General features: G+C 41.7%; 1 protein-coding gene across 12 annotated transcripts in view; it reads left to right on the top strand.

The window, feature by feature from the left end:
• The first annotated feature begins 367 nt into the window (after positions 1 to 367).
• The window catches only part of mcm3ap (minichromosome maintenance complex component 3 associated protein), a 35,288-nt gene continuing 19,242 nt past the window's right edge, over positions 368 to 16,413 (top strand). For 4 of the 12 annotated variants that reach the window (XM_067255009.1, XM_067254997.1, XM_067255043.1 and 1 more), the window contains exons 1-19: positions 368 to 510; positions 1,062 to 2,871; positions 3,297 to 3,544; positions 3,735 to 3,816; positions 3,962 to 4,106; positions 4,217 to 4,410; positions 4,756 to 4,895; positions 5,072 to 5,269; positions 5,694 to 5,962; positions 6,063 to 6,225; positions 6,676 to 6,836; positions 8,957 to 9,201; positions 9,522 to 9,793; positions 9,875 to 9,975; positions 10,248 to 10,379; positions 10,616 to 10,729; positions 10,952 to 11,104; positions 11,218 to 11,442; positions 13,028 to 13,096. In XM_067255009.1, the coding sequence (XP_067111110.1) occupies positions 1,263 to 2,871; positions 3,297 to 3,544; positions 3,735 to 3,816; positions 3,962 to 4,106; positions 4,217 to 4,410; positions 4,756 to 4,895; positions 5,072 to 5,269; positions 5,694 to 5,962; positions 6,063 to 6,225; positions 6,676 to 6,836; positions 8,957 to 9,201; positions 9,522 to 9,793; positions 9,875 to 9,975; positions 10,248 to 10,379; positions 10,616 to 10,729; positions 10,952 to 11,104; positions 11,218 to 11,442; positions 13,028 to 13,096 (4,520 nt within the window). In that variant the 5' untranslated portion in view covers positions 368 to 510; positions 1,062 to 1,262. Of the gene's footprint in view, positions 2,872 to 3,296; positions 3,545 to 3,734; positions 3,817 to 3,961; positions 4,107 to 4,216; positions 4,411 to 4,755; positions 4,896 to 5,071; positions 5,270 to 5,693; positions 5,963 to 6,062; positions 6,226 to 6,675; positions 6,837 to 8,956; positions 9,202 to 9,521; positions 9,794 to 9,874; positions 9,976 to 10,247; positions 10,380 to 10,615; positions 10,730 to 10,951; positions 11,105 to 11,217; positions 11,443 to 13,027; positions 13,097 to 16,413 lie in introns of all 12 variants that reach the window. The other 8 variants (XM_067255064.1, XM_067255023.1, XM_067255050.1 and 5 more) reach the window with 8 other exon arrangements.

Genomic DNA, 16,413 nt, shown 5'->3' with positions numbered 1-16,413 from the left:
TACACGAAGAAGTCATTTGGGTCACAACTTCCGGTTCACCCAAAACAAAATTTCGGTCAGTGCCCCGTTTTTGGATTTGGTTTTTGGATTTTGGTTTCTCAACAAGAAAAACAATCGTTTTTGGTTTCTCGTTTTTGGTTTCTCAATTGAATAACGGAAAAACGAATAATTTTTGGTTTTTGGTTTATCAATTGAAAAATGAAAGAACGAATGATACACGGATTTACATGGACCTAGAAGCACACTCTTTGCTCTTATTCTGAATGCGAATCGGCAAAACCGGAAATGCTTTTTAGGACTCGAGGCCGGAAGTTATAAACATGGCCTATATACAGCAACGTTTCCGTTACTGGGTTGTTAATGAGATTCAAAGTTGTAGTTCCCTGCCTTACAAGGTATAAAAGGGATTTAAATTAAGGAGAGTGACGTGAAAGTAGAACAATGTCATTCAAAAATGATCATGTTTAATAGGTTGCTAATCTAAAGCTGGAAAGTTGGACAAAAACTACCGTAAGTTTTCAAAATATCGCGGACGCCATGTTTATGTATTCTATCGTGAACATTTGATTCGTGGAGGATTTAGAAATATCAGGAGCTATGTTCTAACGTTACGTTGCGAAGGGCCATCGTATGAGGTTAAGTAATCCTTTTTTTAAATTAGAAATGTACTACGATATATTATGTTAATGTACTAGCTACACTGAATCACTATTCGCGAATACCAGATTACTATTTTTTTGCTCGCTAGCTCAGATGCTAGTAGGCATACTGTACCGAAAGCCTACCGCTCCAAGAAACCAAAATGGCTTTAGTAGTTGAGCTTAACGATTCCGAAGCTGGTTTAGGCATGGTGAGATTTGTTGCCTTAGAATCAAAATGCTGTGTTACGCTAGATGTTTCAAGAAACGTATTAGGCTAGTGCGCCTGTACAACGTGTGCGTCAATTGCAAATCATTTTGAGTACAAACATTTAGCCGAATTTTTGTTGTTGTATGTATCTCTACTTTGGGCATTGATGAAATGTATTTGTTCTACCAATTGTTTGCTGCCGTTGAATTCAGGTCCTTTGAATTTTGCTGACTCCAAACGTTGAAAGATTCGGTTGACTTGGATGGTGTGACACATTTTGGTTGGTGTTTCTACTCGTGTTTTTGCACAACTACGTGCCTTTTAACAAAAATACATTCATAATTTCTTCCATCAACAATAGCCACCACCTTTTCAGAGCCTTAAGTCCTCACGGAAATACTTTAATTGTTATAATGAATCATAACAGTCTGTTTGGAAGACCACAAGGTGGAGCTTTCCAGTCCCCTAACAAGACGGGCATGTTCCAGTCTTTTGGACAGCCAGGATCCACTACCTCTTCCCAGGGGACAAGTTTCGGGCAAACTGCGACGTTTGGGCAGTCATCTGCCTTCAGTCAGCCATCAGCCTTTGGTCTGACCTCAGAACAAACCTCCATGTTTGGGCAATCACCTGCCTTTGGGCAGGGACTGTCTCTGGGGCAGAGCTCTCTATTTGAGAACAGGGGTGGGCTTGACCATGCTTCTTCACCATCCTCTACATTTTCCACAATGACCCAACCTCCAGCCTTTGGCCAGACCTTGTTGGGACAGAGTAGCACTGGATTTAGTGGTCCTCCGCCATCATATGGACAGGTAACTGGGAACATTCAGAGTTCTGTATTTGGACAGACCCCTGCATTTGGACAAACATCTGCCTTGGGTCTGCTGCCCTCTGAGTTTGGGCAGCAGACCCAAGGTTTCAGCCTCCCATCTGGAACTTCCCAGGTGTCATCTGGAACTACCCCCTCTTCTGGGTCCGGGCAGCCCATGAGCTGCAGTCAGACTCCCTTTGGACTTCCACGCACCACACCCATCTCCTTTGGCACAGCTCCCAGTGCAGTTCACAACATAGGATTCCGGACATCAGATTTCAGCTTTAAACCATGCAATGAGGCATTGTTCAAGCCCATCTTCAGTGTTAGCCCTGAGCCTGCCAACCCTCTGCCTACTGCTGCATCAGAAATGCCCATTAGCAGTGATTCCCAGCCATCATCAAATGGAATGGACAGCAGTGGGTCCACTAGTTCTGGCTTCTGTCTGCTGACCAATGATCCTGTTGGCTTCAGCTTCTCACAGCCAGCGGCAGCTCCCACCATCTCTGCTCCCAGCGGTGGTATCGGCCAGAATGACCCCCTCACCACCACTGCCACCTCCAGCACGCTGCAGTTCACCTTCTCCCAACCAGGCACTCCATACAATACCAACACCAATGTGAGCACAGAAGCTGGCTGCCAGCAGTCAGCCCCCAGAACCCCATCTTCCTTCAGCTTTGTGCCGAAAGTCATCCTTTCCCAACCAATACCACCGATGGCTCATTTTGGAAGAGCCATTTCAGATAACACCTTGGCATTTAGGGACTCCAAAGCCAAAACGGAGGGCCCAGTGAGCACTGAGGAGAGAGATGATGACCAAGAGAGTGCTTTTGAGCCGACTGTTTTCAGCAGGCTAGGGAAAGGGACCAAGCGAAAGGAGGAGCCTGTGGGTCCTGGTACTTCTGCAGGAAATCCAACCAATGCAGAGTACTCACAGGCTGGTACAGACGAGCCCAGACACCCTCCAAAAAGACCCCTCCTGAGGTCCCGTGCTCCGATGGGTGGGCTCTTCCGTAGCGCCATGTCAGGGCTAATGAAGTCTACGGGCAATGTGGTGCGGGGGGAGCTTTTGAAAGAGGGGGAGCTGCAGCAACCAGAGTTGGGGGAGAAGGAGATTGCAGACACGCTGGCCCTGAGGACCCACAAAACCGCAACGCAGGCCAGTGGATCAGTTCTCATGAGAGAGACTAAAGAGAAAGCGGAGGAGAAAGGTAAGCCCTAATATATATATTTTAGGTTGCTACATATTTACTGCCCTCTGTAGCAGAAGGAGATGTGGTTTCTAATAATGCTAGAGGATTGTAGTTTGTCATAAATATAGCTGTCTGTGTGGTTTATGTTTCTCCTCCTTTGTCAGTCTGGCCTAAAGCATTTTTAACAAGTTTGCACAATTAAATTACATAGTTCCCACATGTCTGATAGCCAAGATTTTAAATCATGTAGACAAATCCAATAGTTAGACTAAAGACCACTCCAGGACACAATATTTGTGAATAGGTTTGATGCCTGACAGATCTAGATCCAGGATAATTTACCTGGCTTTACTTTTAAAAGGATTGTATTCAATGTTTAACAAGAATATTAAACACAATGCTGTTGTGCTATTATAATTGTTTTACGTTTTATCCTTTTCAAGGGTCAGTGGAAACCCCTGACAAAGAGCCTGAAACCAAGACCCCTGTGAGGCGAGCCCAACGTAGGGACAGCATTGATAGCCTAGGGGGCTTGTCTCCTACAGATGCCACTAACATCCAGTGCAAGAATGTCCCAGCCAACCTCAACAAGAAAGACATTCTTGAAAAGCACTTTGGCCGCTTTGGGAAAATTTGTAGGATTATGTGCCGGCCTCAAAAGAATCTGGCGACTGTGCACTTCCAAGATCATGTGAGAGCAAAGTTGTCTCCTTCAGAGCTAGCTATAACCAAAATGTTTGCTTATGTATGACAATATTACATTGCATTTACAGTAAATGATTGCACATTTCTTTGTTTTTTCTGCTATTTGACTATATGAATCATACCATTTTATTGCACACTAATTCCTCACACATTCCTCTGGAACATTTTGCATTTAGACATCAGCAGCAAAGGCAAAAAAGAAAGGCAAAATTCTGCACAAACATGAGCTACTTATCTTCTGGCAAAGAAAAAAAATAAGTAAGTCTAATATCTTTTTTTTTTTTTTTACCAAAATGACAGTGAATCAGTGTTTCGTGTCAATAAGGACTTATTTTGGAAAAGCTTTTGCCTCCCTGCCTATCTATTTCAAATATATTTGTCATGCATTTCATTGTTGTTTCAGCTACAGGGAACAAAGGCGAGAGACCACCAGAAAGAGAGAAGCCACAGACCACAGGCTCTAGACTGGGGGGCTTACTGTCTTCCCCACTGAGAAGACCCCCACCCAAAGTTCCCACTGTGAGCAGCACTGCATCCATCAATTTCAGGTAACCAAATAAACATAGTTTGATTTCAAGAATTTGTTTTGTGAGATTGACAGACAGCAGTTTATTGTAAAAAAATATCTGTACATCACAAAAAGGTCTCGTCTTTTCAGTTCACCAGGGAAGAAGTCATCTGTTGCCAAGTCTTTCCAGTTTGACAGTGAACCTCAACTGGAAACTAGTTCAGAGGGACAAGTCTCAAACTGCTCCGTTCCCTCTTCCCTCCTCCACCTGATTGGCCAGCAGGCAGACACAGCTGAGGAGAAGTACCGCCTCTTGGAACAAAGGGACAAGATCCTGCGTCAAGGTAAATTTGTCTGTCTTCTGCGACGCTCCCAGTTCACTGGTCATAGGTTTTATAGGACCATGATATAATTTAACTAATCATTACATTGGCTGACTGCATGTTTCTACATCTTCAGTAAGGGCAGAGAAAAAACACTGAAATCTGTTCATGCAAATAAAATTCACATGGTCTGTAGCTAATCGGGAGAGCACAATTTGTAACTGCACCATATCACTAGTAACAATGCCCACAAAGTAACCATCCTGGGTGGACTGGTTGACTTGATGTCAAAGCACTAGTGACCAGTGGGCATGTCATGCTAGTTAAGAGAGGAAGATGTGGCTGATCTATTGTGTGGTGGCTCAGGTCGGCCCAAACGGACAGACCTGGACCTGTCAAAGGTGTTTGTGGGGACGTGTCCAGACATGTGTCCAGAGAAGGAGCGCTACATGAGAGAAACGCGCAACCAGCTCAGCGCTTATGAGGTCATCCCCAACACAGAGATGGTGAAGTGATTCATCCTACTGGAAATTCTACGACAGAACTTAGTCAAATCACTAATGATTAAATTATAGAAATTCTATTCCATTATCTAAGCCTACCTCATCAGTTGTAGTTGATTAGGTCTTTGTAATATACTATTGTGTGCCGTCTTGCATGCCATCTTACTCATCCTGAGCAGGTGGACCACGTGGCAGCCATCAAAGAATACAGCCGGTCGTCAGCTGACCAAGAGGAGCCCCTGCCCTATGAGTTGCGGCCCCTTACTGTCCTCAGCATGACCATGGAGTACCTGGTCAGCCAGATCATGGACCAGAGCCATGACAATTACCGTGACTGGTATGACTTTGTGTGGAACAGGACCCGTGGTATTCGTAAGGTAAGCCCACATAGGCTAGTCTCATCAGGGCCTTTGCATACTATGCATATGGTAACTGGATTCTGTAGACATGCTGAACTGGAGGATATATTTATAGTATAGTTCTTTGTAATAATAAAAAAGTATCAACACATCTGGCATGGATGTGGTATGATGTTATAAAAAGTAGTTTGGTAACCTATTTGGCTGCTCTGCATAATAAACTGTAGTTCTGCTATTGTTAAAAGTGATGTGTAGAAACTTCAATTGTATGTCAGATAATAAATGTGGAGAAAAAATATACACTTCACGTGAAAGTAAAATATCTTCTGTTATGGTATGTTTTTAAAGTCATTAAGTTGCTATTAAATTCAGATCCCTGTCCACTACTCCTAGTTTTGGCCCATGTATTGATGCATCTCTAAATCATTTCTCTACCTACTAGGACATTACCCAACAGCACCTGTGTGACCCTTTGACAGTGTCACTGATTGAGAAGTGTGCCCGCTTCCATGTGCACTGTGCTCACCACCTGTGCGAGGAGCCCATGATGTCTTTTGACGCTAAGATCAATAACGAAAATCTGACCAAGTGTATGCAGAGCCTTAAAGAGATGTACCAGGACCTAGCCAATCGGGGTGTCTTCTGCCCCCAAGAGGCTGAATTCCGCCAGTACAATGTTCTGCTCAAACTAAATGATGGAGACATTCTCCGGTCAGTCACAAATAAGACAACACCTTTTTGCTGGATTTGAGTTTCATGTCTGGCACGGTGTGTGGTTATTTGGCAACATGTTATTTATTTTCCCACTTAGGGAGGTGCAGCAATTTCGTGACGAGGTCCGGAACTCTCCCGAGGTGAAGTTTGCGGTCCAGGCCTTTGCTACACTTAATAGTAACAACTTTGTGCGCTTCTTCAAGCTTGTGAAATCTGCCTCGTACCTATCCGGCTGTCTCCTCCACAGATATTTCAATCAGGTCAGAACCAAGCCCTCACACTCATTTATGTTGTGTGGTTTAATACGCTACTGGCTTATTTTCCAGATGTGGAGTCCTCACTGCCATTAGCAGAATCTTTGAGCATAGAGTGCACATTTGGAGCATTGTTCTTGCCTATAGTCTCGAAGTAAGGGGCAGTGGTTTAATTAAGAGTAGTAAAAAAAAGCAATGATTTATTGATATCTTTTGTCTGATGATATAATATCACTATACATAAAGAAAAGAGTTTGTGCTCCATATGACAAATAACAGAACATTGATTCCATCTTTATTTACTGAAAACCATATTGTTTGTTTTTCATGACTGTTATTCGTGTAGAAGACTTAGAATTATGAACCCACTTTACAGGGGCACAACCTTGTACAAATGATCAATCGCAAGGTATTTTGCACTCATTTTCCAGGTGTTTGTGTTTTTTTTATTGGTAGGTCAGGGGTAAAGCTTTGAGGACTCTTAACATTGCTCACACCGTGGGCTCCCAGAGGTCAACCATATTCCCCATCGAGGACATGGTGAGGATGCTCATGTTTCGTAACACAGCTGAGGCCACAGACTTCATCCAACAGCATGGACTTAATATCAGTGACGGGTTAGTCAACTCCCCCATCTACCCACACAAAGACACCCCATCCAGTTCAGGGCTCGACAATAACGATGGCCCGGGACCAGTAAAAAGTTACGTCGGGACAGTTAAACTAGCAACTCACTGTCCCGATCGGGCCACTGCAAAGCGTTAATTGGAAGAAAAGAATTCGCATTGTAAAACTTAACATCCTGCATGTTTTGCTAAGTGCATAAATAACTTTGCAGCTCGTGGGGCGCACCGTTGGCCAATCAAGAGTTGAGTAGTGAGTGACGAGTGGTTGTCAAATTGTAATTCTCTAATCTCAATACATTTAACAACTAGCGCGAGACACTGAAGTGAAGATGGCAGCAAAGTAGAGCTACGAGCTAAAACGGAAGCAACTTTTTCTATGGAACTAAGATGCACTGTGTCGTCTGTCGTATGTTCCCGTATAAAGCAGACAAAAGTGGATCTTTTTACACAGGCACCGACAATTTTCGAAAACAATCCCTGACCAGCCATGCTTATAGCAGACAGCACCTGGTTTGCGTGACAGCTCAGCGGGTGGTTGACAATCCATCTTCCGGGCCGTTGAACATGCAGGTCAGGAATTTAAATGCAGATGCCCATCGTGTTATTGCACGACTTATGACAACGGCATATCACATAATTAAGACGGGCCAGCCGTTTGCCTCGTTCCCCCGGGCTATTGAACTGCAGCAGAAGAATGGTGTCGACTTGGGTAGTCGGTATCATACTGATGAAATGCTATGGAAGCTTTTATATATTAACATTGAGGAACCAGAGGTTTCACAGTTTCAGCCAGACAGTTGTGCAGAGATGGCTGTCAGCAAGGAGAGAGCACGTCATGTTTGAGGTTAAAAGTCAATTGTTTTGCTGACTATTACCTAGGGATGGGTATCAACCGGTTCCCAGTGAACCGATACCTTGGAATCGTCAGCTAAACTCTAACGATTCTGCTAACTGTTCTCTGTGCCGTTGCGCATGCGCAAGCGTTGATTGTTTATTCAGACTGCAGCAAACATGGCAACTAGGCAGAAGCGTTCTAAAGTTTGGTTGTATTTCACACAACAAAATGACAACACCACTTGTAACGCGTGTAAAAAAGTATATTTCGTTGAAGGGAGGAAATACAACAAATACGAATGAAGTGAAGGAATGAAGTTACTGGAATGTCATGTGTTCGATGCATGCAGCAGCGCAGCTAACGTTCGCGCTTCATCTCTAACTATCCAAGGTAGAGCTAAACTCCTCAAAAGTGATCACAACCACTTGTCACTGTGTGAAGCAATTTGCCTTTATTGTGTATAGTCGATCAAGTTATCTTCTGTCCCGTCGTTTGACGCATACATTTTAGCTATGGCATTTCTCCTATTATTGATCACTTCACGTTAATTATCGGAGGGCGTGTGTTATCAGCAAACGTTTGCGTTGTCGTGTTAACCCATTATTAAACTGAGCATATCGATTTTTAATCCATTATTAAACTTAGCATTTTTATTGTTTAACAGAATGCCCGATGTTTGACACTGTCATATTATATGATTTGACCTTGGCTGAAAATGGAAGATTCTATAGCTAAGCTAGCGTAGCTAATAGAAGTGTAGAAGAATAGCAACCGAAAAATGTAAATCTGTATGTATACATACTGTATATGGTGTGCAGCATTATATAAAATTATATAAAAAAATTAATGTACATAAACCCATTTGTGCTCTCCCCCCCCCCCCCCCCCCCCCTTGCCCAATAAGAATCGATGAGAGAATCGATAAGGAATCGAATCGATAAGCAGGAATTGATAAGGAATTGGAATTGTTAAAATCTTATCAAAACTCATCCCTACTATTACCTTTTTTTTTTTTTTTTTTTTTTTTTTTTTATCCAGGATGGGTTTAATAAGTGGTTAAACATGTTAACAGAATAACCTAACTTATAAGTCTTTGGTTTTGTTGTAACAATGATAAATTACAACTTTTGGAGGGGGGGGGCAGTAAAAATTGTCTTTGGGCCAGTAAGTTTCAGTGGGGCCAGTGGCAAAAAAAAATTACGTTGAGCCCTGCAGTTAGAGGAATAATCTCTTCAACTGAGCTGACCCATGGTTTGTGGGCATATGAACCCCACAGCATGGTGGAGCTGAGTCGGACTACCTTCCAGGACCCGGATGTTTCGCTGCTCCAGAGGAAGTCAGAGGCCATCATGAGGAAGAGGACCGTGCTGATCGGGGAGGTGGTGAACGGAGGTCCACTACCTAATCCTACCCAACACACTCCAGTCTGCAGCTTTGACTCCCACAATAAGTACCGGGGAACTGGGCCCTTGGCAGAACCCACCACCTCCACCATCAGGACCAGCCACATGAGATCAGCAGGTAAAGGATTTATGCAAAATATAAACTAGCACAGTACATTTTTGTGGTCTTGTATTGTCCAACCAATTGTAAATTAACTCGTATAATTAGAATGCTGATTGCTTTTAAAACAATAACACAATTGTCCCCTTTTCATTTGCTGTAATTCTTTTCCAACCATGGCCTGACTATTAAAAAAATATAGACTGTAGAAAATGTAGATTATATAAACTGTAAAAATAACTGTATACATTAAAAACATCAACATTGGAAATGATTAATAAATAAACCTTAAAAAACTATTCACTGTTTCTCACTGTGACCACATTGTGTTTTGACAGTGCCAATTTTAGCCCTGGAGCCAGAGGTCAAGGCCCAGTCTGAGGCTGAAATCAGACCCCAGATGCTGGCTGAGCCCAGGCTGTTTGGGGAGCCCCAGCTCGTCCCTGAGCCCCTCAAGCCTGCAGTTGTTGACAAGACGGGGGAGCACGGGGAGCTCAGTGCATTGACCCACATTTCAGAGCCCCAGCAGCTGGTCCAGCCTGCGGCTCAGCTGCAGCCCATACAACCTCTATCACCCCCACCAAAACCTGAGCCTGTGTACTCTGATGAGGCAAGACAATATGACTGAAGTTTTGTGAATAGTCTACATTGTCTTGTTTATATTTTTATATTTCTCATTTAATTTCTCCAGGACATCCTAGTTGAGCTGGAGGGTGTGGTGGAGGAAGTGCTTGAGGCTGTGGTGTCTGAGGTTGCCAGAGCAGGGGCAGACTATGCCATGTCTGCTCTCAAGTAAGTGCAGACTTCCACAGACTATGGTGTGTATTGTAAACCCTTACCAATAAAAGGAAAAGACAATCACAGCAAGTATCAGCAAGTAGCATTTTATCCTGACATTCTGTTGCATTGTGTCTTGTAACTTGTTCCTTAGCATTGGTCACTGTGATACTTTTGGAACTGTGCACTTGTAAGCCTTGAGTTTCTGCTGCACTCACGAAATGCAATTTTGTATGTCAGGTTTGGCAACAGCATCTGTTGAATTAATACAAAATCTGTGCTTTCAGTGAGAGCAGTGGGCAGGTGGAAGTGATGGTAAGTGAGGTAGTGGAGCAGGTCCTCAAAGAGGTGTCTGCATTTGAGATTCAGTTGGAAGAAGAGATCACTACAGCAAAGAAACTCGAGATGGAGGAAGTCAGGTTGAAATCATAATCATCTTTCCTTTTATTCAGTAGTAATAGTATAATATTGAAACAAATTTATATTGTCGGCTATGTTAATGGCTGTTATGTAACCAAAGGTGATTGAATCTGACCTGAGCAGTTTGTACTTGTGGTGTTTATGTATCTATCTTTGTCACATTACATGCAAAATCTTAATACTAATCAAATTCAAAACCTAATATTTTATTATTTCATTTTCCTCTCCCTGTCAGGAAGAAGCAGGAGCATGAGGCCTTCGTTGCCCAGTTCAGCGACTCCCTCTTTTCTAAGATCAGTCAAGAGATTCTGACCGAGTGCATCCATGAGACTGCTGCTTTGGAGATACAGTAAGCTACATCCTCAACCCAGGTCAAATGCTGGTGTCAAATCCCAAACTGGTGTCCAACCTCCATCCCCCCCAAGATAGGAGGATATTTTAATTTGTGTGTTTTGGTGTCACAAATTGAGGGACATAAACATAAAGAGTGATGGAGATTGTGAAATTAGCTCAAATAAATCGTTCAACATTTTGTCTTTTGAATTTGTGATATCTGTCTTTGTTTTGTCAGGCTTGCATTGGAAGAGAAGGCAACATGTGTTGCTCGCTGCTCAGACGAAGTGTGTACCAACTTGGTGGACGAGACTTTAAAAGAAGAGATTGTCCTTTTGGTAGAGGAAGTTTTGCAAGTGGAGCTACAGCGTATACACAAATACATCAGAAGGCAATCATGAATTCTAAATTGCATTTGATTGATAGACTAAAGTAACACACTAATTGTGTTACTTTATTGTTGTGAATTGGACTTCTGTCAAAGTTTTTTTTTTTTTGGTACAGTAATACACCTCGGCCCGTCTTCCTCAGGTGGCATGATGTAGTTGCTGTGCGCAGACAGTTAAAGAGACAGATGCGAGGCTTCCCTGCAGCCCCATGCTGTGTAGACCCCCACTTCAAACTCCAAGCCCTGGCCCCCAGCGCCCCTTCCAGGCCGTCCATGGAGCATCTTGCCCGAGGCTTGGTCAACCTGGGAAACACCGGCTACATGGCCCTGTCTAGCACCAGGTACCAAGTCTTTCACCCTCCATGTCGTTCAGCCTTCATGACGTTTAGCTTCAGTTCATCAGTGCTGACGACTTGCTTTCAGTGTTGAACTTGGAACGTTGCTTGAATTTAATATTTTATTTACCAGACTTCATTAGAACTTTTTTGTTGTATATTAAGCTTTAAATTGAACTTTTCAACAAACAAATTCAAACAACATATGCATTTCTAGTATATAAGTTCTTTGATATATTGGCCAAAAATCTGAGATGGCAAAAGTATACATTCACCTAAGTAGAAGTACCGATACTCATGTTGAAAAATACTCTCGTAAAAGTATTGACTACACCTTTTCACAAGTAAAAGTAAAGAAGGCTCTGACATATACTTCAGTAAAATGTAGCCATTTCTACTGCTTCTTTTAGTGTCACGCTGTTAACTGGACCTCACGTAGGGTTGCCAACTTTGTCACTATAAAATACGGGACAAAAGGTGGCCTGCCGCAGCAGTGCGGGTAAGGTTTTGTGTGAATATATGCCGACAGTTTTAAGCCATTTTTTATAATGATAGCTATTTGGCGCATTTACTTAACGTATACTGATGCACGTGGGGGGGCTGTGATTGATCACGACACCTCACATCATCCATTCTCTTCTATTGTGATCAGCACTGTTGTATCAGTCAATGGTTAGATCAGCTTAGCAGTCAATATTCAGGACAAGGGCGGTCACGTATGGGGACAAATTAATTAGGCCCAATATAAGGGACATCCCGGCTAATACGGGACAGTTGGCAACCCTAACCTCACAGGATAGAATACAAAAAGACACTAGACATGTATTTCATTCTCCAAGGAATCCTTTTTGACGCCGACAATTTCAAACATCTCCCTCATATCTATGGCCATGGGTGATCAGGAATGCCTCTATTCTCAGTCATGTCGACATTGCTAACTCCCTCTGCCTCATCCATAACGTTAGCCATTTTTCTAGTTGTCTTCTGCCTTGCTCCATGGTTGCTTAATAGAATAGCTTACATTGTTGTGCATGATAGCAAGGAAATGGAAAAAAGGCGCACAATGAAAAGAAATCATATTTATCATGCTACCAAATACAGATTAAAACTAAAGTAACGAGCCTGGTTTGAAAATGTAATAAATAGAAAGGACAAAACTATGGCCCTTGGTCTGATGGAAGAGTAAACTGCACATTCTATCTATGTCATCCAAATCTGTTGGAATTGAAGTTATTTGAGTTAAATTAGGGCAAGAATATTACAAGACAAACATGTTACAAAACTAAGATTTTAAATCTTACCCACTCCATGATTATTGTAAATTGGAGATAAAGAATCCAGACTTGTTGGTCAAGGCTAGAGGAAGAAGAGCCAAGGACGGAACAATAGTTTACTTTCCCTTTTTATACACAACCATCATCTGTAAGAACAACACATCAGACCACATCTTGACTATTTATCAACATAGATGACTACAAATACATCAGGCCACAAATTGAGGTTTTAAACATAATGAAATGGAGTCACAATGTCTCCCAGCCTACATATTTGAAAATCCGCATATTGAAATGTAATCTACCATTTTCCCCAGATTGTTGAAAATGAGAAAAGACGCTATCCATCAGATGAGAGTCCACATCAACCATCAGCAGCTGTTGAAGTATGTCTTTTTCCAACTTTTCATTTGCAAAATGGAATAGGACAGTTATGTTTTATGCGTTTTTATGTTGGAATCTGATCCTCTATGCTATAATGTGAGAAAGTGGGGTTTTAGAGCAACTATTGTTTAACAATTATCTTGAGAACTGGGCACTGTGCAAAGTTGAAATTTTTCAGGTGTCCATTTCAGAATCCAAGGATGTGCGGTACTGCGTTTAACATTGTTTGGATAGCTTCAAGATTCCCCAAAATAATTTGCCTCCAGTTTTGATATGGAACTCTTTCAGCAATGTATTGCAGGTCAATGCAATACATAAAATATAAGACTATTTTACTGCATTGCTGTAACAAGAACATACTCCTACAGGGATCCAACCGCAGAGGAGTTGTCTAATCACAGGGCAGTCAAGGTTCAAGCAGAGATCGGTAACAGGATCCGTAACAGACAAGCGGGACTTGGCAAAACTCCAGTGCGGCCAGGCAGCGTCCAAAATTAAGTCTACCTATTTAGTAGAGGTGGTGAAATTAATCAAATAATCGATGCATCGTGATGCGGACATGGACGGTGCTGCATCGATGCAGTGGCCGACCGTGATCGATTATAACGCAATGTCGTTCGTTAATTTTCCGGCTGCGGCATAAACATTCAAATGAAAATTAACATTCTCAGTAGCCTAACCCGTTTCATCTAGACCTATGATGGACTCTAGTCTCATCTGGGTCTCATTTACCTGACGTCTTTTGTCGCGATTCGCATACGTGCCAGAGCAAAATGGCTGAGGGTGGTTGTGAGATCGTCCTTAAAAACGCTCCAGGAGTTTTAAAAGCTGAGATATGGAACTTCATTTAGGATTTTACCAACAGGCTGGGGAGCACAAACTGGATGAATCGCATGCGATATGCAAAGCCTGTCACACCAAAATTAAATACGTTGGGAACACTACCAACTTAAGGAATAACGTTAACGGTTTCCATCCTGAGTTGCCAGCAACAACAAAATGCAAACTCTGGGCCAGCGACTTAGAGGATTGATGCGACTCTGTTTTCAATACTGCTAGCTAATAATTCTGTCTGCTGTGTTCAGACTTTGTTAAATAAAAAAGATTGTTTATATCTTACTACTTTACTGTAACTCTACTGTAAGTCGCTCTGGATAAGAGCGTCTGCTAAATGACTAAATGTAATGTAAATGTACTTTATGGATATATCTTAGTATATCTTGGTATGTTTGGATGAAAACATAACCATATAAAGTAAAATAGAAAACTATTATATTGAACTATACAGTATCTTAATGCATTCTGTCAAGTCAAATATTCTATATGGCTTTAATAGAAAAATTTATTTGACGCATCGAGATATCGAATCGCTGACATGATAATCGGAATCGACTCGGGAGACCAGTAAGTAAGACTTTATTTATATAGCACATTTCATACAAGAATTGTAGCTCAAGGTGCTTCACATAAAATCAATAAAAACAATAATACAAGTGATAAAAGTAATAATTAAAATGGAAAATCTATTTAAAACAATAATATATAACGAATAAAAGTAGTAAAACCCTTCTGAGATAAAATTACTTAAATGCTTCAGTAAAAAGGTAGGTTTTAAGCTGTCTTTTAAAAATGTCTAGAGTTTGCTTCCCTAATATTTATGGGTAATTTGTTCCATGGTTTTGGGGCGTAATTGACAAAGGCCCAATCTTCTTATGACTGCGTCTGGTGACCTCTAATAGGCCTGCATTTGATGATCACAGTGTTCTAGCTGGTGTGTAGTTTATAAGGGAGTTAGCAATGTAGCTAGGTCCTTGTCCGTGTACAGCTTTGTATGTGAGGAAAGGGACCTTAAAGTCAATTCTGAAGGTAACAGGGAGCCAGTGTAAAGTAGCTAGGACATGACTAATGTGTTCTCTCCTTTTAGTTTTGGTTAATAATCTAGCTGCAGAATTTTGAATGAGCTGTAGTCTTTCAGTGGTTTTCTTGGGAAGACCAGTGAAAAGTGTGTTACAGTAGTCCAGCCAGCTGGATATAAAAGCATGAATTAACTTCTCTGCATCATTTTGGTTTATGAATGGTCGTACCTTTGCTATATTTCTCAGGTGAAAGAAAGCTGTTTTGGTCACTTTATTAATGTGAGAGTTGAAATTCAAATCTGAGTCCAGGATTACACCGAGACTCGTCACCTCTGGTTTAAGACGGGGTTAAGCCTCCAAGATTCTTAATAAGCATCTCTCTTTTGGATTTGGGGCCACATAGTAGGACTTTGGTTTTGTCTTCATTTAATTTAAGAAAGTTATCATTCATCCATGTGTTTATTGCCAACAGGCAGTTGGTAATGGAATTGATGGCCGTTGCATCGTTGGGTTCAGTGGATATATATAGTTGTGTGTCATCCGCATAGCTATGGAAATCTATGTTATGTTCTCTTATGTCGCCGTAACATACAAAGAGAAAAAAGTAATGGACCTAAGCAGCTTCCTTGAGCAACCTCGTAGCAGTTCTCATGTTTCTTGGACCTATGGTCACCTAAACTAACATAAAACTTCCTTCCTGTGATATATGATTTCATCCAGTTCAATACACTATCCGTGAACCCAATAAGCTTTTCCAGTCTATTGATTAGGATGTCATGATCAATGGTATCAAATGCTGCACTGAGATCTAACAGGATAAGGATAGAGACTTTATTTGCATCAGAGTTTAGTCTGAGGTCGCTAATTATTTTGGTGAGAGCAGTTTCAGTACTGTGATATTTCCTGAAACCTGACTGCGAGACTTCCAGGATGTCATTTTCTTCAAGAAAAGAATTTAATTGGACTAAAACTCTTTTCCAGTACTTTACTAATAAATGGAAGGTTTGATATTGGTCTGTAATTTGCAAGTAGACTGTTATCCAATTTGGGTTTCTTTAATAGGGGCTTTACAACAGCTGTTTTGAAGGCATCTGGGAAGACACCAGTTCTAAGGGATGTTTATAATCTCTAGCACCGGACCTGAGACACTATCAAACACTCGCTTAAAGAATGTTGTGGGTATAGGATCAATATCTGAGGTTGTGGAGTTAGATTTGTTGACAATTTTGGAAAGTTCACTGAGTGTGATACAGGTAAATGTGCTCATGGTTACGTTGCAGAATCTACTGATGTCAGTTTCGACCCCACTAGTAATAATACTAGCTCTGATCAAAGTTATTTTGTTCTTGAAGAACAAAGCAAGCTCTTCACATTTAACTGCTGAGGATGGAGGTGGGGCAGGGACAGTGTTTTGCAGCTGGTCAATGGTGGAGAAAAGAACTCTGGAATTTCTGGCATTTTCT

The sequence above is a fragment of the Osmerus mordax genome, chromosome 2 (assembly GCF_038355195.1).
Source record: "Osmerus mordax isolate fOsmMor3 chromosome 2, fOsmMor3.pri, whole genome shotgun sequence".
Taxonomy (NCBI): Eukaryota; Metazoa; Chordata; class Actinopteri; order Osmeriformes; family Osmeridae; genus Osmerus; species Osmerus mordax.
This window is presented reverse-complemented; position numbering and strand designations above follow the sequence as displayed.